Source organism: Sinocyclocheilus rhinocerous, unplaced genomic scaffold (genome assembly GCF_001515625.1).
Source record: "Sinocyclocheilus rhinocerous isolate Xijiao unplaced genomic scaffold, SAMN03320098_v1.1 scaffold623, whole genome shotgun sequence".
Taxonomy (NCBI): domain Eukaryota; kingdom Metazoa; phylum Chordata; class Actinopteri; order Cypriniformes; family Cyprinidae; genus Sinocyclocheilus; species Sinocyclocheilus rhinocerous.
In genome coordinates, this window is record NW_015644631.1 from 207653 (window position 1) to 231111 (window position 23459).

Sequence of the window (23459 nt, forward strand, 5' to 3'; positions counted from 1 at the left end):
AAAAGGAGTAGTTGCTTCCACTGTTAGAAGGAAAAAATTCAAGTGATTGCGCCGGCGCCGCCTTGCTACCTTGATAATGCAGCCTGTTCATTATCATAATAAAATACAGTCAGTCAAACATATAGAAAAAAACACACTGCTCAGTTTAAATATGTAAAATCTGTGCCATTAAGCGTTATCACCGTACCACCGTGATGTTATGCATAACATTTTGTTTTACGTGGATATTGGAACGTGAGTGAAGTAGGCTATATAATAAGTAACAATTTGGCATTCAAATACATGGCGAATACAGAAACATTTGATTTTGTGACGAATGAGAGACCCAACGTTGGCTTCAGTTTCGTTTTAGGCTAAATTAATTAGTTTTGGCTTGTCATTTTTATTGCTATAGCTTCTAATATTTTTAATTCTTGTCCTTTTCTAAATACTGTTAATTGAAAGGATCTGTTGTGGAGTGAGGGGAACTAAAATAGCCTAGCTATGTTTACAGTGTTTATTATAATGTTTGTAAACATTTTTACATGGCTTTCTATAAATCTCTTGCGTGAGACGCGAGTGCAACAGTCAAGTTGTCTGTCCCAAAAATGCGCCTAATATGTGCAGGGCTCTACAGTTGCGACCATTTCAGTCGCACTTGCGACTGAAAACTACTGCGTGCGACTATGAAAAAATTATTAGGAGCACCAGTGCGACTGACCAGATCGTCATCATACTTGTGATTGCTGAGGGGAGCTTCAAAGGTTTCTACGTGTTTTTGCAGCGTTGAGTAATGCATCACAGACATATCTCATGAATCCTTTCATAAGCAAAGTGTAGACGGTGTAAATAAAAGATTCATTGCGCAGTGTAGAGAGCTTCGTTGATTATAAATGTGAGATCGAGATGAACTAAGATGAGTGACAGCTTTTAATGATTTTGAAGGGAGTTTGTAAATGTGATAACTGATTTAATACAATACAATTCAATAAACGAGCTTCGTTGATTATAAATGATGAGCTAAGATGAGTGACAGCTTTTAATGATTTTTAAGGGTGTTTGTAAATGTGATACTGATTTAATACAATACAATTTAATAGACAAGAAGTTAATATTAAGTGACTTACATTGTCTGACTATAACACTGTTGTCTGATTTTGCTCTATTTCGTCGTCGAAAATAGTTTGAAACAAAGTCACAGCTCAGCCGCTGCGCATCTCCATTCAAACACAGCGGTGTTTCGTTTATGAATGAACTGCGTTTTTAAACGAATCTAGTGAGTCAGTGATTCATGATTACCCATTCATAAATACTGTCACTTGCTTCATTCCTGAATGATGCAGCCGTTAATTTTTAAAGTATCTTTTCAACTCTTTAAATCATTTAATATTTCTATATTCAACATTTTTTAAAACATACATTAATATCATCATGAATTTATGGATTTAATAGCACTCATTCCACTTCTGTAACTTATGTTTCTTATTCTACTTGTTCTTATTCTATGGTTTTATCTAGAATTTTTAAAAAGCTTATAAAATAAATGTTTTAAAAATTTGACATAAAAGATGACATACTTTTATTAAAGATAGAAAAATGCCATTACAAAGGTAAAAACAAAATTCTACTGTAAATCACTTTAAGGAGTCAAATATCACCTCGTAATGGGAAGGCTATTTTTTGATCAAATTTTGGTGCTCCTAAATTTTTGACTGTGCAACTTCTCCGCATTGAGCTTCTATATTTCTCTAATATTTTGAATAGCACAGCAGCGGCGCGTCTTGTGGGTTCAACTGGACAGACTAACAAAAACAATAAAGTACGACAAAGACACTTACATCATCATCACCACATCTCGTGCACCTCTGATGAGGCTCCCTCACCGACGCATACCAAACATTCAATTGCACCGTTTTTGCATTCAAATGCAAATTTTTATCTTAAATTCGACTAATATTATTTTTTTATTCACAATCTCCTCATCACAGGCAGGCTCAGCACTCAGCATGTGTTCGTGTGTGCTGTCTGCTTGTCACTCATAGCACGCGCCTATATCGTGCGCTATCTCGAACATTTTTTCTATCGTTATCGATGAAGCTGTACCGTCGATAAATACCGATACCGTTTTATCGCCCAGGCCTAACATACAGCAAACCTTTCTAAATATTTTGATAAATTACTGAAAATAAATAAATAAATGACTTTTTAAACCATTTAACTGATTGTATTAATTGGTCAAAATTCTTATGGTCGGTTAACCGGTTAAAATGAGCATCCCTATTTCAGGACATTATGATCACATGCACGTCAAGAACAAAAATAGATCATTAGGTCGCAGCTATCACAACCTAAAAGAACTGGCCCAGAAAAGCCCAGCAGTAATGTATATCGTTACATTGTGCAACATTATTTAGTTCATCAAATAAACACGAAATGCCACAGCAACAAGGGTTAAAAGACAAAGACAGAAGGGAAGCGTCTGATTATGCAACCAGCCTCCGAGTCATTATCTCCTTCCACTGGTCAGATGCAAAACCGAGACATTTGTCATTCAAATTCAGCATGTGAACTAGCGGAACGCAGCAGCGAACTTCAGTTTCCTGCTTCGCATCTCTCTTTAGAGAGGACCTGGAATATTTACAAGCTACTTCAGCTATTTGCATTAGTGAAAATCCTTCTTTCACTTAATTAATGTACTTGTTGTTTAGACCCATCAACATGTCACATGCATAGCAGCTTGGTTTCCCTGTTAAGATTAAGAACAGGTTTCCCACTCAAATAAGCCACTTATTTATATGTACATAAATAACAGTTTGTGATAGTGACTCATCATATACTACAGTAACACTTTTGTAACAACACTGACAATATAAAACATACAGCTTATGAAAACAAATAAGAATACATAAATATGACCACTTACTACAATTTTCTACATTTTCAAATAGATTCTTAACTATGAGAGGTGCATCTTGGGATGCTTTTCAAACCTTACAGGGGGAGTTCATATGCACATAAGACACTTGTCGACTGCTTTTCCTTCACTATCTAATCACAGCACCCATACTTATATGAGATCAATAAAAGACCTGTATTACAGGGTCTTTAAACAGTGATCTAGGTATTTCAGTGCACAATGGCCTACAACTACTCCAAGGGTGCTTTCACACTAGCAGTTTTGGTGCGCACCCGGGTTCGATTGACGTCAGAGTTCGGTACGTTTGGAAGATGTCAACGCTGTCTTCCGAACTTGGGTGCGCACCCGCAAACCGTATCCAAGTGTGCTTAAAAGGGGTTGTCTGGGGTACGGTTTCATGTGAACTCCAGTACGGTTTGCCGCTGATATAAACGCAATCATACCAAATCACAGACGTGAACCACTGTTAATTAGGGGTGCTCCGATCAGGATTTTTGAGGCCGATCGCCGATCACAGAAAGCAGTATCTACCGATACCGATCTTTTTAAAGCCTACTTTTTATCCCATTATTTAATGCTTTTTACTTTTGCATTTACTTCTAGATTTATAACTAGATAAATATAAACAAAAGTTAAACGTCCTTCAAGGACAGCGCATCCACACTTTGCTCCATCCTTATTCTGCTCTGTCACTCATCGACAACCTGCTTGTTCTGTCTGAGGGCCGTATATTTACCACAGGTACAGCCTGCTCTGAGCATCGTTATGCACAGACCCCGCAAATAAACGCGTGACGTTAAAGCATGCGTGCAGCGCGTGCATAACAGTCCTGAGCGCAAGCTGTACCGGTGGTCAATAAGAATAAAGCGCAGATATGCTGTTCTAAATGGACGTCGGGAATGGGATATTGTTAGACCACCCGCTCCCGTTCCAATTACACCAGACTTACCGACTGCTACCGCGTTTAATTCGGGAATTTAATCCCGCGGCGCAAAAAATCCGATCGGGTCCCACGGTTCCCGTGGGAGAGCTGCGGGGAATGCAGACCTCTACTTGCAGCGCAGTAGTAGACTTGGTGTGGAAACGATCTCTGCACTGCTGCAGACGCACCGCTACTGGACTCACTACCGGACAGCAACCGTGTGCAGTGAACGCTTTAATCCGTTAACATGAGCGCGGAAAAAATGCGCACCACATACGCACTGCAAACGGAGTAATGTGTGTGAGACGCGGGAGCTGATGGCAGGGGGCGGTGGATATTTGTGGCGGTCAATGTGGATATTGTGGATGAGTTCTTCTGTGTCATCACGTTCTATTAGTTCTACAGCTTCAGTTTCGGAACATTCACGCTTGCTAACACATACAGCTGTTCCCTCACCACAGTGCGACAGTGAAAAGGAACCCCTCTCAAACAGTGTCGCGTTCCGAACGTTGTTTTAACGACATGCACCGGTATTGCGGTATTTTAAAAATTCATATCATAACAAAAATAAACACCGGTATTCGGTATGAACCTGTATACCGCCCAGCACTAGATTGTGTGTGTGTTTCACTCACTTTCCTGATGAGCGTGACTGACCTGCTGCAAGCAGAGAGCTGTATATCTCATTTCTGTTCACCTTCAGCATTCTTTAGAGCATTTGGAAACAAAACCAATGGTTCAAAAACATAAATATAAAAGTGATGAAAGCAATGCTATGCATTTTGCCGCCTTCTCCTGCCCTGTAGTTACTAAGCAACGGGGTAAACAGCTGCTGGCTTGATTATGCAAACGAACCACGGTTTGGAGCCAAATAAAACAATATGAACACAGTCCAGCGGGGCAGGGGAGCAACTGAACTCGGGTTTGGACCAGGCAATCGAACCAAGTGTGAAAGCACCCTAAGAACGTCCAAAGACAAACTATTAACAGAAATCTGGTCCATTTCCATCTTCTACCACAGAGATAATTTAATAATTTAACACATTTACATGTTCACTGTTTTTTTGATGTCTGTTAATGGTCAAATTACATGCAGATAAACAAATAAAATGTTTTATTTCTTCTTATTTTACATTTTTATGATTTAAAGGGGTCATATGATGCTGCTAAAAAGAACATTATTTTGTGTATTTGGTGTAATGAAATGTGTTTATGCGGTTTAAAGTTAAAAAAATACATTATTTTCCACATACTGTACATTATTGTTTCTCCTCTATGCCCCGCCTTTTTGAAACACCCAACATTGAAAACGTATTAACCCTCAGGCCATTTAAGATGGATATGTTTCTTCATCAGAACAGATTTGGAGAAATGATGGATTTGTTACTAACAAACACAGCTTTTCACTTCACAAGATGTTAACTGATGGACAGGAGTGTGGATTACTTGTGGATTATTGTGATGTTTTTATCAGCTGTTTGGACTCTCATTCTGACGGCACCCATTCACTGCAGAGGATCCATTGCTGAGCAAATGATGTAATGCTAAATTTCTCCAAATCTGTTCTGATCAAGAAACAAACTCTTCTACACTGGACGGCCTGAGGTTGAGCACTTTTTCAGCAAATTTAAATTTTTGGGAGAAATATTCCTTTAATTATTAGTTTTTCCATCAACTCTCAAAACCCAGGTGGGGAAACCCTGTTTTAACACATCTAACCATTTTGTTGGTCAAAACTGGTGATAAGAATCTCAGCTACCATAACAAGGCACTATCAGCATGTTATTGTATAATGCATGGAGGCAATGTGTATATAAAAAAAAAAGTAGAGAGAGAGAGAAACCACTGAAGCAGATCCTCACATGGGACTTCAGACACAGAAGTAAGTAAAAATTAAAGTTAATCAAAATCTGGGGCTGGCTGCCGTGTTCCCATGGTGCCTTCACAGCTCGCACTTCACACATTACAGCAAACGCCTTTTCTCCAAAAGCACCAAGTGGAAAAAAAAATCATGCTTTCACTTAGGTACCTGAGGTTATTTGGGCATATGCATTCATCACACCACAACACAAGAGCATTTGCACAACACGCTGTCTGACAAAGAGTTTAACTGTTCAGGTGACTAATAGAGAAATGCAGACATAACGGCCAGTGGTTACAAAAAACAAAGAGCTGTCTTTGACTCAGTAGATAAGAAAAAAGGAAGAACAAGATCCTTATTTAACTTCATGGTGATTAAAATGTCCTCCTCAAGGGTCTGTGGTGTTTTTTAGAAGCATATTCGAAGAATTACTCTGTTTGCATCCTCAATAATGACATTTTTACAAATCTGAAAAAATGTCTGAGCTTCTGACAATGCAAAACTGGCTCAAGGTGACATGAAAGATTGGGAAAACTCACCAATCTTCTGGTTGAAGATTTTGTCAAAGGTCAGTTCATCCCTTTCCTCCAGGTACTTCTGCATGACACTCCGAATACTGTAAGAAAATGGGGGGGGGGAAAAAATATAAAGATGACTTTAGTTCAAAACTTTATATGCAAAACAAAGGCCATCCAAATCCCACATAAGCTAAAACCCATCTCGTCCTGAAAGTGAGGCAACTGGATTTGAAGCTAACCTCCCGCGCTGCCCTTCCACCTCGATCCCGGCCTTAGTTTAGGTCTCTCCACAACCACCTGCTCAATTCTCCGCCCATCGCATCCCAAAGGAGGGCACTGCCGTGCTGCCCTGGGAGAGGGTGTTAATGAGCAGCAAGTTCGGGAGACTGAATCAATTAGCACCCCCTCCAAGGGCTCATTATCACCCAACCACAGCCCCATAGAGTCAGAGTGCAGGTCAGGGGAGATAGGAGTGTTCCCAAACATGCTTTCTGCAGTCCTGGACCAGACACAGACACCCCTGTAGTGAGTGACCTGACACATTATGGTACATGGACAGGGCTGATATCAGGACTGCTAATATAAATAGTGCTATGCGATGATATATGAATACTCATTACATATTTATGGCAGTGTTTCTCATACATTGATTTATTTGTGGCACCCGCCACAATATCAAAACTGACCGCCACAAATAGATTTTCCAAAAGTCTTTGACTTCATTGAATAAACATGAGCACTGCACATTTCAAAATCGAAACCCGGTGCGGGTGTTTTTATATCACTGTATTTCTGAAGGAATCCCACTGTCTTCAGAAAATTTTGGATGTAATTTTCATTTCATCTTGCATGTAATGTCTGATAAAGCAGCATTTGTGAGCTGAGCGCTGCTTTGTGTACAGCCGCTAGCGGGGAAACCTCGAGCTCTACCACTCCAACAGCGCCTCCTGCTGGCAGAGAATGAATTTGCATATATATGCCGCCACAAATAGTGGGAAACACTGTTTATGGTATGCCATTTTATAGGGCTGGGATATTAATCGATTCTCATTTTTACGGAACGATATCGATTCTTAAATCCCAAGAATCGATTAGTCTAGCCTGTTTTCAGTTAATGGACGGAACATTGAAGAGTGCGTCACATTTACCTCAGAAAAACATATTCGGTAACTATAAACTCGTTAGTCGGCTAGAAAAATAAACTGTAGAGGGGCATTTTGCGAAATATATGCACCATATAACATATTCATTATAAATTTAACTGTTCTTCAATGTTTCATTTATGTTTGAATAAATCCATCAAGTTTTTATGACCGCCACCATTTAAATGTTTATAGCCTATTTTTAAAAAACTAATTGAAGTAGAAATATTATTATGTAACTGTAAACTGTAATTGTAATATTGCTGTCTATGGAGGGTCAGAGATAGTGGTCAACCGATACATCGGCAAGGCATTTTTCAAATATCGGCATTGGCCGATAAGTTTTTCTGTTTGACCGATGCGTTCGACGGCGCGCCGGAATGACAGCCACCATTATGTTCATATAAAAAAAAAAATTTTTAAAAATTGAAGTAGAAATATTATGCAATTGTAACTTTATTATTTTAAAAACTTCATTAAGTGAAATTTTAACAAATCAGTTAATTTTAACCTTCAATATAGTAATGTAGTACCAACTGACTCTCATGTATATTTTACAGCATTAGTTGAGAGATTTTTTTTCCTTGAGAAAATTTGGCATGGACTGTACCTGATATATACCCAAAATAATCGATATTGGATCGGATCGAATCGAATTGGCACCAAGTGCAAATAGGCTAGCTATAGATTCCATTTACACTATGAAAAAATGCTATTTATACTACTTATTTCAAATAGTAGCAATTATCTGCATCTCACTATTGTAGTAAATTATAAAACAGTATGCAATAATAACATATTGAGTGTAAATTATAATTTTAATTCAAATAAAAAAATGGATTCCACCTTATTGGGACAATAAAGCCCTCCCTACACATACCCTAACCCTACACGATACATTATTTTCAACTTTTCTATTATTTCCTTAATTTTTATTGAGAATAAATGCCTTTCTGATGCGATATGAGATTTGAAAAGGGAGAGAAAAAAAGTTAGGCAAAAGGCAGATTCGAACTCGGGTCGATCGCGTTTTTACTGTTCTTCAATGTTTAATTTATGTTTGAATAAATCCATCAAGTTTTTATGACAGCCACCATTATGTTCATATAAAAAAAAAAATTTTTAAAAATTGAAGTAGAAATATTATGCAATTGTAACTTTATTATTTTAAAAACTTCATTAAGTGAAATTTTAACAAATCAGTTAATTTTAACCTTCAATATAGTAATGTAGTACCAACTGACTCTCATGTATATTTTACAGCATTAGTTGAGAGATTTTTTTTCCTTTAGAAAATTTGGCCTGTACTGTACCTGATATACATCCAAAATAATTGTGTACTGCAAATACAGACGAGTAACGTTCATTCGGTCATGCTTTTCAGGTGTTCTCCGACAACTGTCTGTCATGTGCTTTGATATGGGCAGCATGATGCGGCCGTGTTCCCCTCTGTCACGTGTTGCATATAACATGCTGTACATATAGTTTACATGATAAAAAGTAATCTTTAAGTTAATAAATGCCTCTAGTTTTAATCATTTAAACAGGCCTTTGAAGTTTGGGCAATAACTCCTGGCAGTGATGTGTTTTCGTGTAGTTGATTCTGTGCTAACTAATATTTGATGTTTTTTTTTTTTAAATGTTGTAGATTTAAGTAGCAAATGAGAATCGCTAAAATTGTTGAATATATTTTGAAACAAAGGTCTTCTTAATGATTCCCAGTTTGGTTTAAGATAATTAAAGCAACAGATTTTCAATAACGAGAAGAATATGTAAAAGTATGGTATTTGTGGTAAAAAGCGCCCCTGCTTTTGGGGCTAAAGGCACAATAATTAACATGATAATTAATAGATGGCTTTTCCATTTGTTGACATGACATGGTTAGATTCAGATGATACATATCATACATTATGTTGGGTGTCCACCTTAGACAATCACCATGTTTAGAATGAAACCATCATATTTAAAAACATGATATTAATCATAACATATAATAAAATTTAATTTGTTACTACTGTAAATCTATATTAAATTATCATGGGATCTCCTTCAATGCTTTCAGAACCTTTACTTTTCATTTTGTTTCTGTATTTTAAAATATATTTTATATTAACATTTTAATGACAGTATATTTATTGACATTATCAAAATAAGCAGAAAATAGACTAGTACAAACTTTGCTAAAGTGGTTGTTTTGAACAACTATTAACTTAGACATTATTTAAAAAAAACAAACATTATTTTATCTAAAATATTTATCAATACTGTGTGCCTTTTACCCGTGATTGTGAAACATAAACACCTCACATGATTTTATGGTGAAATTGTTATTTTTCATGTTAATCAGGTCAATTTTGATCAAGAACAAAGCACTGTGGCTTTAATCCAGCTTAAGCGGTGCAGCAAAAATAGACTCGGCACCGAAACGATTGCAGCACTGCTCTGCTCCTGCGCCGCCTCTGCGCACGTTGTGAATTCTCTAATCTGTTAACATGGGTGCCGAAAAAAATATGTGCTGCTTACGCCCTGCTTACACGTGTGGTGTGAAACCGGCATCATGTGACACTGAAGACTGGAGTAATGATGCTGAAAATTAGGGCTGCACGATAAATCGCATGCAATTGTCATGCGCATCTCGTCAGTAAAGCCGGTTCTGTGATTAGTAGTAAATCTCTATTACGTGCATTCAGATGGAGCAGCATTTACTACACAGAGCCGTAGTTCACTGACAAGCTATGCAATATCGCGTTCATAATCGCAGATGAATCGCCTAATCGCCGCTCCATCTGAACGCACGTGATGGAGATTTACTACTAATCACAGAACCGGCTTTACTGACGAGATGCGCATGACAATTGCATGCGATTTATCGTGCAGCCCTACTGAAAATTCAGCTTTGCATCACAGGAATAAATTACATTCTAAAATATATTTGAATAGAAAAGTTCTTTTGAATTGTAATAGTATTTCACAATATCCCTGTTTTTACTGCATTTTTAATCAAATAAATGCAGCCTTAATGAGCATAAGAGACTTTAAAAAAATATAAAAAATCTTACTGAGCCCAAACTTTAGAACTGTAGTGTACAAACGTAAATATTGCTGTTTATTACCATGCAAGTGTTATATTGGTACATAAAAAATAAAACTACTAGGCCTAAATATTGTCAAATTGTTTTATTAAACATCCCAAAAAAAACACCATCTTAAGTACTTTCAGAGGAAATACATAAATGGAGATATATTGAATCAATATAGGCTTAAAAACAATACTTTAGCGCCCTGCCCTAGTAAATGACTTAACACACTACTGTAAAACGCAAAAGCTGATATCTGGAGCGCTTATAAGCCATACACTTGAGTGGCTGAAACCTCAAGCCTGTAATGAGCCCTTTTAAGACATAAACAAACTTCTCATTTATTAATGACTACATGTTTTCACGCTCCGCATTCATATTTTATCGCCTGGCCTACATTATTATGACACATTAACTGGCCTTTAGCATCTCAAAAGTGGTAACTAGTTCAAAACCACTGACTAATGGATTCAATTTAAAATGCAGGATTGCACCCGTGCAGGAGATATTGCATTCAGCCACAACATGCGTGACCCCTCGCTGCCTGTCTCTCTCAGGATTCAGACACATTCATCTCTTTCTCTGTCTGCAATCGCATCAGTTCCATCCCACGGTCCAATGTCTACGTGACTGAAACAATCTCCAGTCTCTTCCACTCGTCTTGCTGTCAAACAATCCCGCCAGCTCCTCAAACACTTCCAGTCATGCTGTCAAAATCTCACCTCTCTGCCAGCGGGCTCACGACTGGCCCAAGGAGAATGTAGCAGAGCCGCGCCATCTCTCTCCACCACTACTTTCTCTGCCGGCAAAGGACAAAATAAATACCTTCTATTGATTAACAAACGCCTTTGTTGTACCATCAGCTTATGCTTTTTTATGCACACTGGATCATTTCTGCTGTCAATATGGGATATTGATACGGTTCTCTTACACCACAGAGGTTTAAAAATGCTTACTGAACAACAACAAACAAGTGCTTGAACGTCACAAGAAGAGTTTGACGTTAAACGACAGTGTTAGTCTGAAGGTGCAGCTGGGAGTGGCATGAGGCTTTTGTATCCCGTAATAATGCTAATGATGGGGACACTGATGTTAACAGCTAATGCTTTCACTCGATCTGAGGTGATGCCGCCCTACTGCGGACTACAGTAATCCCTCAGAACAAACAGAGCCACTAAAGCAGACTAATAATGAGGAGCAGATGTATGGCTTACCACTTTGCCGAAAGGAAAAGCCAACCCCTGTTATCGTTTCAGATTCGTACCGTGCATTAGCACATCATCCGGGGAAGCTAAATAGCCCACCGGCACATGCATCATCTCAGCCCAGGGAGAGACGTTATATTAGCCTTGGCGTAGGAAGGAAGATGATTAACCATAAATGAATCTTGCCGTGAGTTTACTCTGCCTGTGTCCTAATGCTGGCCGACTCACAGAAGACTTTTTAAAAACGGCTAGCTGAATGCTTTTGCAGGATCATATGTTATGTTTACATAGGTGACAATCACTAAGGACAAGCTCTATAAATAATTGGCAGGTCAGCAATAAAACTGAGCACTTAAGATATTCTTGGTTCAAGGTTTTACAACCATCACGTCAACAAAAAAATCTTTAAAGCTCAAGGTGGCACTATTTCAAATTCTATTACCATGCTAAAAATAGTCGTGAACACGTAGGTTAATGCATGTAAATTCATATTTAACAAGCAATTAAAGCAACAAGTTAAACAAAATTATTCAATCTATACCAGTGTTTCCCACAAAAGTTTGTAAGCTTTTGGAGGGTGGTACATTTTAATGTTTGGTGCATCAATCCGGAAGCAAAACTAGGTGCTCCAACACTTTTTCAATGACCATACTGAACAGAGTAAAGTCTTTACATTGACTTGTAGCTGGACTTTAAAGTGGACTCAAACCAAAATCATTTTGGTTGCGACTCAGTCCACATCACATTCAGATTGGTGTTTTTAGGAAGCCAGACAATTTGAATAACAACAATAATTTTACATTACTATTATTCCTAAGACAGAAATATTACTATTGCAAATGTGCAGCCAAAGAATTTGAATATATTAGTAATTTTACAATATTATTATACCAAAGACAGAAATACATTACTATTGTGAAGTTGTGGTCACATTTACAGTTGTTATGCACATTTTCACAGGTGAAATCCAGTCATTCCAATAGGATTCCACACAATCAGGATTTTCGAATGAAAGCGAAAGATTTCCCCAAGAAGATTTCGCAATAGAGTCAAATTGTTCACAAAAATTTGTCGTGATGACCAACAGAAAGCCGTCTAGTTTTACTTCTGCGTGAGCTGTGTTTCGCACATCTCTACACTACTGACAATTTACAATAGACCTTTTGCCAAAATGTTAATTTCTTCACTTCCAAGAGTAAAACCTTTGCCACAGTCTATGTAATTAATGGGAAACACTATAACATAACATGCTGAGGAAAAGTCTAAACATGGCCTTAATAGTCCATATTTCCAAGAAAGGGATGTATTGCTTCCTGTGCACTTTTAACTAGTCTTATCTGTTTACATGACAACAAAACTTGCAGCTACACTAAGAGATCACTAATCACTCTTAAGCATTATATAAACTTTAAAAACATTCCAACTACTGCAATTCCACGAATGCGCAGGCTATACCGAGACACATGCTTGTGTAAACCGTACAATAAAAGCTTTGTGTTGAACTGCAGGCTTTACATTGTAAACTGACAGCCGTATCACCATAGTGATCCAATGAGATGAGCAAACTCTGAAATATGAAATACCATTTCCTATTTCTTGGGCCTCGGTTTGTTACCAAAAGCAGGTCTAAATAATATTTACAGTGCTCAGTCACCCAATGGGGTAGTAACGGCCAAATAACTACATAAACTGTGACAGCATAGTCAGTTTATCACTTTTACGGTTTTTGGACCGTGACCATAAAATTAAAAAAGAAAAGAAAACTCCAATACACACAAGGGACTCCTCACATGATATCCAAGAGGACGGGTACAATAAACTACAACAAAGACCATAATTAACAATATTTTAAGCCTAATTATGTTTAATATAGGTTTACTACTTCTAGACACCATCAGATTCCTGTATTCACTTTCTGAGGGGCAAGTATGTTGAATGTCTAGCTAATATGAAATGGATTATGTGCATGAACTGATTCAATCGGACATAAATGGATGACCAATACATTCTTATGTAATGATTTTAATGAATGATTAACCGGTTGATTATTTCTTTGATTAATTGGACAAAAAAATCCAAAAATATTAAATCGTTATTTACAAAGTTGTTATTCCACATCCTGCCCAATGTTGTCCTCCAAACAATGTGCATTTCGAAGGCAATGAAAACAAATAGTGAATATATGTGGTCTGTGTAGAAAAAAGGGGGTTTGATTAACCGGTTGATTATTTCTTTGATTAATTGGACAAAAAAAATCCAAAAATATTAAATCGTTATTTACAAAGTTGTTATTCCACATCCTGCCCAATGTTGTCCTCCAAACAATGTGCATTTCGAAGGCAATGAAAACAAATAGTGAATATATGTGGTCTGTGTAGAAAAAAGGGGGTTAAATTGTAAACATATTGCTTACCATTTGAAAGCAGACGTTAAAAACACTAAAAAATTATAATCAAGACAAACAATCACAAACTAAAAAGTTAACTGGTACGAGGTAGTAGAAACAACATTCACCATCTGAACATATTACATTTATACTCCAATACAATAGATACTGTCTGCTTCGACGTTTCCAAGGTCTAACGATTTAAAACAGTCACACGAAACCCCAACAAAGGGCATTTGTATGCCTTATTGAGTATGCAAGCACAAATGTAAAGGCAATGTCAGAATTTCGACCTGTTTACAGTGAATATCACCCTCAAGCCGGTGCAAATCTACAGGTGATAAGAGCCATTGATTCAAACGGGGGAATTTTCCCAGCAGGCCTCAGTAACTGCCGAACAACCTCAAAAACACTAAACACAGCACAAAATGTGTGACATTGGCTTTTTAACAAAATAATTAGGATTTAGCCAACGCTTACATTACAAAAAGTACTGTAGTGTTACCACGATAGCACTAGTCAGTACTTTGATACTGTACGGGCCTAATTACCATATTCATACCAGCGTATTTAGGTAATTAAATAGCATTAGTCAGCTATATCTCCAAAAATAAACATAAGTAGCTGGTCTAGAAATACTCTGGTGTTTTTGTAAGCGAAAGAAAGCAGTAAACAGCAAACCCTGTGTGTAGTTACATGAGAGGCCATTGCTGAGGATGGTGACAGGGAATTTCTAACGGACACTTAAAATCGCTTATTTAACACCAAATTACACGAATATTCAGTCAAAATAAAGTGGAAATGAATAACTCAATATGTTGACATGTCAACCCGCCACTTCACCACAATATTGAGCGTAATGTGTGTGAATTAACTGTCTGACAGACTCGTTTCGCTTAACGTACCTGGGTTCGGGAAGGATGATTTTCTTGCTCGCGCGGGCCGCTGGAGTCGATTTGCTCTTCTCCATCGCCATCAGGTAGCTGACATCGGCGAGAACCGCTTCGAGGTCCGCCATCTTCGAGCCCTCTGGGTCGAACCGAGTCGCTAACGGTACCAGAACCAGCCGTGAGGAGGAGGAGGGGGACGTGTAAAGGGACGGTGATGTTGCGCGCGCGGGCGGGTGGACTCAGCACGAGACGAGCGCGGGGGCTGTCGTGGTGATGATGATGATGATGATGATGGTGGTGGTGATGCGCGATAGAGGCGCGTACATCTATTCCAGCCGGGGTTTTTTTCTTTTTCGGGTTTTTCCCCTCAGAAATCAACCATAGTGGCTGAAAATACACGATAAAAGCAGAAGGAAGGAAAAAAAAACACTCCGCATGGAAAATCTCTAGGTTTCTTATCTATGAAGCAACATCACCCTCATGTCCACTGGAGTTGCAGAAATGTCTTCTTGTTTCAAAGAGGAAGAATATATGTGCATGGCATCACCTCAAAATCCGGAAATTCCCAAAATAATAATTCTAGATGGTGATAACGATTATATCGATTAATCGAGCCCCCCATCCAGCACCCACTCCCTTTGGGTGAGTTTAACGCGAACAACCTACCTGCCGGTGTAACGACCGTCAAAAATGACGTTTAAGTTCATTTGAGCCACCGTCCGTGCAGATGTATGGAAATAACGGGATGGTTAACTACAAATACATGCAAGCTGGCCAGTCGGTGTCACAAATGGATGATACTCAAATCAAAACGACGATGCAATCTCCTTAAAACCAACAAGATATAGAACCTAAGTCGTAAACGAGCGGACAAGACGATCTCCTTAAGGCATTAAAATAAAGCAAGCCAGCTCGCTGCAAAACAGACAAATCACCAATGCATGAAAATGGACGACTAGTATGCGCCGATATTTCCCTGTTCAATCACATTAACCCGTTGACAGCACGCAAACAGACGACATATAATAAGGGTAACATGCAACCTCCTCTTCTTAAAAGGCGGAAAGATGGTGGAAATCTGAAGCCCAATGGTTGGAGAAACATAAATAATGGCTAGCGATGCGACACGGGCAGCTGGATTGTTTCCTGAACATCCAAAAATGCGAGGCAAAAAGCATTCAATATCTAAACAGCATATGCATGTGTAAATACCCTGGTATTATCACAAACAAATTCTTTATTTTTGTGGTTCGATGGTTGAGATCTGCCTGTCACTCCTCTTGCTGATCCAAGCTGGTTGTATTTTATAAGCCAATTAAAGGGCCAAAATTAAACTCGGTGCGTTTAGATGTGGTAAGTCCATTGCCTTGTGCAGCGCAGTGCAGTTTTCCTCTTAAACTGGATTTGCTTGCTCGTCAATTTATTTATATAACAAGAGGTGTGCTCTAAGCAAAAAAACGGCTGAGATATTGCACTACTGTAACCTGCAGATGAGAGGGGGCGCTAGAAAAGGAAATAAGCAAATGTGAAAGAAAGCAATCCGAGTTTCCTTTTTCTAAAAAAAAAAAAAAAATGTCGCGATGGTGCCACAAAATGTGGTCAGATGAAACTGCAAGACAGGAATATACATAAAAAACAGCTACTGTGATCTTGTTGTAAATAAAACACAAAAAAATAAAGAGTTCACCCTGAAATCTCTGCGCTAGATCTTGCGGAACTTCATATGCATGGCTGTGCGTCTCAAACTCAAGTTTATATGGACGAAACTGTGAGTTTCGAGAGAAAAACAAAACGACGGGGCTTTCAACCCCAATACGCTTCGTTCAGGGGTTTCAAATGTACTTTCCTCCAAAAGACATCTGATTTAAATTTTTCGATGTTACTACCGAGAGACACCACTCTTTTCTTTTCCATCCGTGTTTGGGTCGCAGATCCAAGTCTTCATATCTTCCGACATCGCTCAACAAAAACACAATATCCGTCCACATAAAACACTCCAGTCCGACTCCGCTCAGGCCCTCCGGGAAAGACTGCTTCTTGAGGTTTCCCTGCGGTTAATCCAAATGGGAATACACGACTATTTTCTTGTTTTAGTGCTTGTGTGTGAGCTGAGCCCCACGGCGCGTCGTGAAGTGAAATTCAGGCTCTTCTGAGAACTACACTTCCTCCCAGCGGCCGAGTCGACACAAAACCCGGCGCTGGAGTCACAAAACAAGGAACTGGAACATTTTGACGAGGCGGAGCTGGACTCCAGTAAAGCAAAGGCTTTGAGGTGTGTGTAGTCTTGATTTCATTTACATTTTATTTAATGATACTTTTAGTGCGAAACGAGTTGTGTTTTAGTACCCTTTTCTTATACTTTTTTATTTTCATTTAACTTTTCATTTAATTTCATTTACGCAAAGTACGCGAAACTACGACGCCTACTACGGAGAAGGCTTGAGTTTTGCATAATAAATAGATCCTGCTGACGTTGCTTAGTAACCTTCCTGAAGCGCCCAGTCACGTTACTTCATTAATATTCATTAGTCAAACGTTCTCCATAGAAGGACTTTTAATTTGCCGTCTGAATAGCGCCCACTCACTTTTCAGCAAATCAGCTAGGAGTACTGGCGCGCGTCACATTACGTAATTAATATTCATAACCCATGGCTACATCATAGTAGGAAAGTCTAGAAAAATCGTTGTGTAAGCGCATCCCATCAACAATGCATATTCTGCAAAAAAGCATAGTGCAGGTTTTTTTGTTTGGGCTTCTTCTTTCAATTCCTGGTCATATGATTTAATCTGACAAACAATGATATTTAATTCATGTTATGGACCGTGTTTATTCTCCAAATAAAAGAGAGTTCTGAAATTTTGTCTCTCATTAAGCCTGATTATTATTATTTATTGCATGCCTTTCTTATTTGTGATCATTTGGATTGTAGGTTTATTGCCCCCTCTGGCGGAAAACGGGTGAAAGTGCATTTTATTTCCTAGGGATAGTTCACCCAAAAATGAATTTTCTGTCATCATTTACTTATTCCAAACCTGTATGAGTTTCTTTCTTCTGTTGAACACGAAAGAAATATTTTGAGGAATGTTGGTAACCAAACAGTTGACGGTAGCCATTGACCTCCATTGTATGGGTAAAAAACTATGGAAGTCAATGGCTACCATCAGCTGTTTGGTTACCAACCTTCTTTAAAATATCTCCTTTTGTGTTCAATAGAAAAAAAGACATTCCTGCAGGTTTGCAACACCATGAGGGTAAACAAATGATGACAGAATGTTCATTTTTGGGTGAACTATCCCTCTTAAAAGTACAAAAAAAAAAAAAAAAACTTTAAATCAATTTGTAATAAAAGGCACACCATTCTTTTTCATTTGTTTGAAAGTGTCCAAAATTCCTCACTGTTACTTCGAGGTTTCAGTAAATGTGCTTTTTTGGACACAGATTTATAACAGGAGGTCAGTGAGGTTTAAGAAAGACAGTTTATTTAGCATCGGGCAGAAAGGGGCATGAGAGTTTTTGCAAGGAGAGGGGAGAGGAGAAATCCATTACTGCTAGATACGGCGGATGGACTGGATCTGAGGGGTCTGGCAATGGGAGCCAAACTCCTTGAAGTATTTGTACTCCCCACAGTGGCGGTCACACTCCATGATGTACTGGTATCCACGGTAACCAGGGAACTGGTAGCACACAAACCTGCCGCGCGCGGATCGAAGAACAGACAGTGGTGATCAAAAAAAGTGAAAGGACTAATGATACAGAAGTGACAGAAGAACCCAAACAGATACTCACGCTCCGGACTGAACACGCATAGAGCCCACTTCATTGTTGCACCATCCCATAGCCTGAAGAGAGGGGTAGTCGTCACTGAGCTCTCCCTTGCGGCCCAGGTAGTTCTCCCTCTCATAGATGGTCATTCTGCACTCCCTGTGGTTCTGGGAGGAATTATATCAACCAATGAGCATTTTTCCAATGCAAACCAAAAATGATGGTTATAATATGAATTAAATGCAATCAACAACAAATTATTGTGAATATTGTTAAAGAAAACCAATGCAAAAGAGTCAGATAAGGCAGGTTGGGTCAGTGATGATAAAGCTTTGAGAACTTACAGAACAGGAAATGGGTCTAAAGGAGGTCATTCTCTCGATGTGGTAAGCATTGCTTCCTCCAAAGGCATCGCACTGAGGGTACTCGCCACGCTCCAGCACAAACTGGTGACCCTGGTAATTTGTGTGCTCGTAGCCCACCCACCTGAAGACAAACATGGGTTAAACACAGCAGCCTCAGCTGAAATTGTGTGCCATGATCTTATTATTAACTACAATTAAAACTATTAAAAATCTTTTTAGTTAATCAAAATAAAGCTGAAATTAAATTTAAATATTAGATGAAAAAAACATGGCCTTGGCAACTAACTAATATAAAATAAGTTACTAAAATAACAAAAACTGTAATAAAAAATAAATTAAAGCTTTAAAAACACTAACAAAAATGACAAAATCCTATTACAAAATCACTAAAACCTAAGGTAAAATTAAAATGAAAATAGAGAAATAAAAGCGAATGCAAAATATTATATATATACACAAAATATTATACACTATTATACTCTATTATACAGAAATTGGTGTTGGATTTACTTTGAAACTAATTTCACTCAGAAATTGTTAAATTACACAAATAATTACAAGTAACACATCAAACTGAATATGACATTTTTTGAAATAGAAAGACTGAAATAGTATTTCTTGTAAAACATACTCCAGTAATCTTATCAAAAACGTTTTTACAATTGAAAAATACGTTTTTACAGTGTTGTTAACTAAAACTAAAACTATTAAAATGTTTTTTGTTAACTGAAATAAAGCTGAAATAAAGTACAATATAAATATTTGATTAAAAGAATTTAGAATATTAGAAAGGCCTTGGCAACTAACTGAAATATAAGTTTAAGTGCTAAAATAACTAAAACTGAAATGAAAAAAAAAAAAAGAAATATAAAATGAAATATAAAAAATAAAAACGACAAAAGCACACTACAAAATTACTAAAACATAAGCTAAAATGAAAACCGAAAATATAAAAATAAAAGCAAATGCATATTAATAAATACTTTAATAGAATATATAATACACAAAAAATGGTTTACTCAAAACTTGCTAGTAAATTTCCCAAATAATTACGAAGATATGGCATGTCACACATCGAATAAAAACATGACATTTTGAAGGAAAAACTCAAATAATATTTTCTTGAAAAACATATTCCAATAATCTTTGTTTTATTTACATCTTCGAGGAAATCTGTTTTTAAAATCACCACCATTGCATCAGTTTGTGGATAAGTGCATGAATGTTTCATTTCAGACTGTCCTCATACATCAAAACATGTTCTTAAGTGACCTGCCTGTTCCAATTACATAAATAAAATGCCACATGGAATAAGAACACGCTTGTTAAACAAAACCCCTGCTGACCAAGAATCACGATTACTATTGCTCAGACTCAGGGTTAGTAATTTTAACAAACCATTAGCCCCAACTTCTGCACTGTTTGTGATATGACATGAATGATACCTCAAATTGAGCAGACGGATTTACTTGAGCCACACTAAAATCTAATATCGAAGCCTAAACTCTCATGTTGATGTTGCTTTTAGCTTTATAGAGCATGTTTTTTGTGAGAGTGAAGGGTCAGGTCATGGTTTTTGTCTGACATGGAGTCACAGCTAGTGGAGATAATTAGCACAAGCCTCAGGAATTACGTAAACTATCAGACAAAGAGTTTGGAGAAAACACTCACGCTCCGCTCTCCACTCTCAATGAGCGCACGCTCTCGAAACCGAACTCCATGACGTTGCAGCACTCGGAGGTGAACTCATGGTGACGACCCTGGAAACACTCCTCGTCGTACACGATGATCTGGAAGACAGAGGTTGGGCGCCTTTAAAGATTTCAAGGGCACAATTAAAGACTTGCATGTTGGGGAAAAGGCCAAATGGGATGTGAAGCACTATAAAAGCAGCAGTGTTACTCAACACCAGCGGTTACATATTAGGAATTATACTATCAAATTATAGCAAAACCTTCCAGATAACAACATTCCTGGAGCACTTGCAATCATTATACAATCCGACTTATGTAAGATTCTCTGGAAAACAACAACTTGTTTTGGAGATCGTGTTGAGTGTCAAGCATATGCTGAAAAAATGTGGTGTCTGTTGTAAATTGCAAGTCAATTTCAGAAACAATTGCAGAGAACACACTGAAATGCACATTAAAATTTAGAGTGGAAAAACTGAAATAGCTTTTTCTTGTAAAATGTACTTTTAGTTGATTTACAACTTCTGGGTAAAAAATTTAATAGTATTTTCTTGTAAAATACACTTCTTGTAGAATAATCTTTGTTTGATTTATTTAAAGAAACATTTTTTAAAACTTAAGCTACAATTAAAATGAAAACTGAAAATACAAAAATAAAAGCAAATGCAAAATATTAATTCATACTTTATACTATTATATAATTCATTCAAATGGTGTATTTACTTTGATTAATTTTCACTCCGAAATTGCTAGTAAATTTCACAAACAATTACAAAAAAAATAGTAGAAAAACTAAAATAGTATTTTCTTGTTAAATGTACTCTAATAAACTTTTTTTTTTTCATTTAAAAATTCTGAAAAATGATTTTTACAGCATACCTTCCAATGGCCAGAGAACTTGGTGCAATGGTGAGTCATCTCGTTGGCTTGAAAACAAAGAGCAATTTGATACAAACAGTTTAAAGTTACAGTTTAAACATATAATTAGTCTATGAAACTTTGCTAAAGATAATAGTGATGACAAACCAACACCCCATACGTCTTACACACACACTAAACACCACAAGCACGGACATGCACATCTGAATTCGACTAAATGAGACTTTACATCAGCACGGTTTGACTATGTGCTCTGACTTTGTGTCATTCTCAAGTTATCGTACCAAGCAGGAAGGCCTCTCTAAAAGAAGCCGAGGGCTGTGGCAGTTTAGACATATGAGGGAAGTGGGGGGGTACAGACAACGGGCCCGTAGCGGAGAAGAACTCACCTCGCTTCGATGCCCTTGGGACGTCCTGATGTGAGAGTGAAAGCTGGGCATGTGCATGTACCCTTTTAAAGCCTCCCCTGGCAAAGGGCCCAGTAAAAGCCCCGGCTCAGCAGCGAAGGAGGGGCCTGCTATTGTCCAGCTGACAAAGGAGGGGTTAAATCTATACAGCTGGAGAAGTGCAAACGCCACACTATCCCCGCCTGGATCCAGGCCTGGGCGCTCGGACCTGGACACACGCGAGTCACATGAACATACGTGTTAAGGGCCGACACAGATCTGAGATGGTGCATGTGAAGTGAAGTGACGTGACATGTGGCCAAGTATGGTGACCCATACTCGGAATTAGTGCTCTGCATTTATCCCATCCAAAGTGCACACACACACCGTGAACACACACCCGGAGCAGGGGGAGATGTGCTGGTCTTGGACACATTCCATATATGACGCTCTTGTTTTGGTTTGGTGAATGCGTTGAAAATAATGATTGACAATACAGTGCATGCTGTGAAGATGTCATACACTTACAGTAAATACCATAATAATAGATACTCAATTATTCAAGAGTATTATAATTTACACAATAATATATTTAGCTTTTGCACAATAATATACAGTTTTAAAATAACCCTTGTTTGTGGCCCAGGATAATTAGGTAAATCAAAATTATAGATAACCTTTAAATATGTTGAGGAAAATAATTGATCTTGGTCTCTATTTGTTAATAGTTTGGAGATGTAAAAACAAAAAGTGAAAAAAGCCATTTACATGCATTAAACAAAAAAGTTGAACATTGATTGATCATCTTCACCTATATATTATATACAGGGTTTGAAATTAACACCCGCCAACCCGCCAAATGCGGGTAAAGCTGTGGCGGGGAACGGTGTCAAATCACTAGGTTACTTTTCGTAAATTGTGTTCACTCATTAATTTCTTGGGGAAGTTCATGCAGGCCAAATCTGCGCAGGTTTAGCGCAAATACTGAACTCCTGAGACATCATGACATTATCGAGTATATTGCAAAAGCTAAACAAAACACACCTACAGAGGCGTGCATACGCGACGTGATGAAGTCTGGTTAGAGTAGTAGACCAACACAGGCTTTAGTGCGCGTGCGCTTTTAGAGTGCGCTCTTTCACTGCATGATTTAGTCCATTAATATGCATTAAGAATGATCACATAATTCAAGATAAGGAGGCAGAAAATGTATATATTTATATCAATTCATATAGTTAATCAATATCACACGAAGAGTGCCGTTTTTTCTTAAAAAATCAGCATGGTTACAAATGTGATATTTATTTTATACAACATTCAATAAACAATAAGTTAATATCAAGAGACTTACGTTTTAGACACCATATTGGCTGTTTTTGCGCTATTTCGCCAACAAAAAAACATTCCAAACACAGCCACAGACTGTTGTACGTCTCTGAGCAACATGACGTTGTTTTGTTTCTGAATGAATCAACCGT

At 37.8% G+C, this 23459-nt stretch overlaps 2 protein-coding genes across 4 annotated transcripts in view; both read right to left on the minus strand.

Moving 5' to 3' along the window:
- Positions 1-23459, minus strand: part of LOC107758628 (beta-adrenergic receptor kinase 2-like) — an 87135-nt gene that overhangs the window by 62167 nt on the left and 1509 nt on the right. The window contains exons 2-3 of one of the 2 annotated variants that reach the window (XM_016576403.1): positions 14913-16132; positions 6219-6295 (exon numbers count right to left, since the gene is read on the minus strand). In XM_016576403.1, coding sequence (XP_016431889.1) covers positions 6219-6295; positions 14913-15025 — 190 coding nt within the window. In that variant the 5' untranslated portion in view covers positions 15026-16132. Of the gene's footprint in view, positions 1-6218; positions 6296-14912; positions 17090-23459 lie in introns of those variants that run through there. The other variant, XM_016576402.1, reaches the window with a different exon arrangement.
- cryba4 (crystallin, beta A4) lies at positions 18356-22079 on the minus strand. Of its 2 annotated transcripts, XM_016576408.1 has the most exons (6): positions 21985-22042; positions 21596-21642; positions 20697-20815; positions 19005-19146; positions 18685-18827; positions 18356-18588 (listed from the first exon to the last, which is right to left on the minus strand). In XM_016576408.1, the coding sequence occupies exons 2-6, from the start codon at positions 21632-21634 to the stop codon at positions 18447-18449; spliced, it is 585 nt and encodes a 194-aa protein (XP_016431894.1). In that variant the 5' UTR covers positions 21635-21642; positions 21985-22042; the 3' UTR covers positions 18356-18446. The 2 variants fall into 2 exon arrangements, with proteins under 2 accessions (XP_016431894.1, XP_016431893.1); XM_016576407.1 differs by lacking the exon at positions 21596-21642 and having other exon boundaries at positions 21985-22079.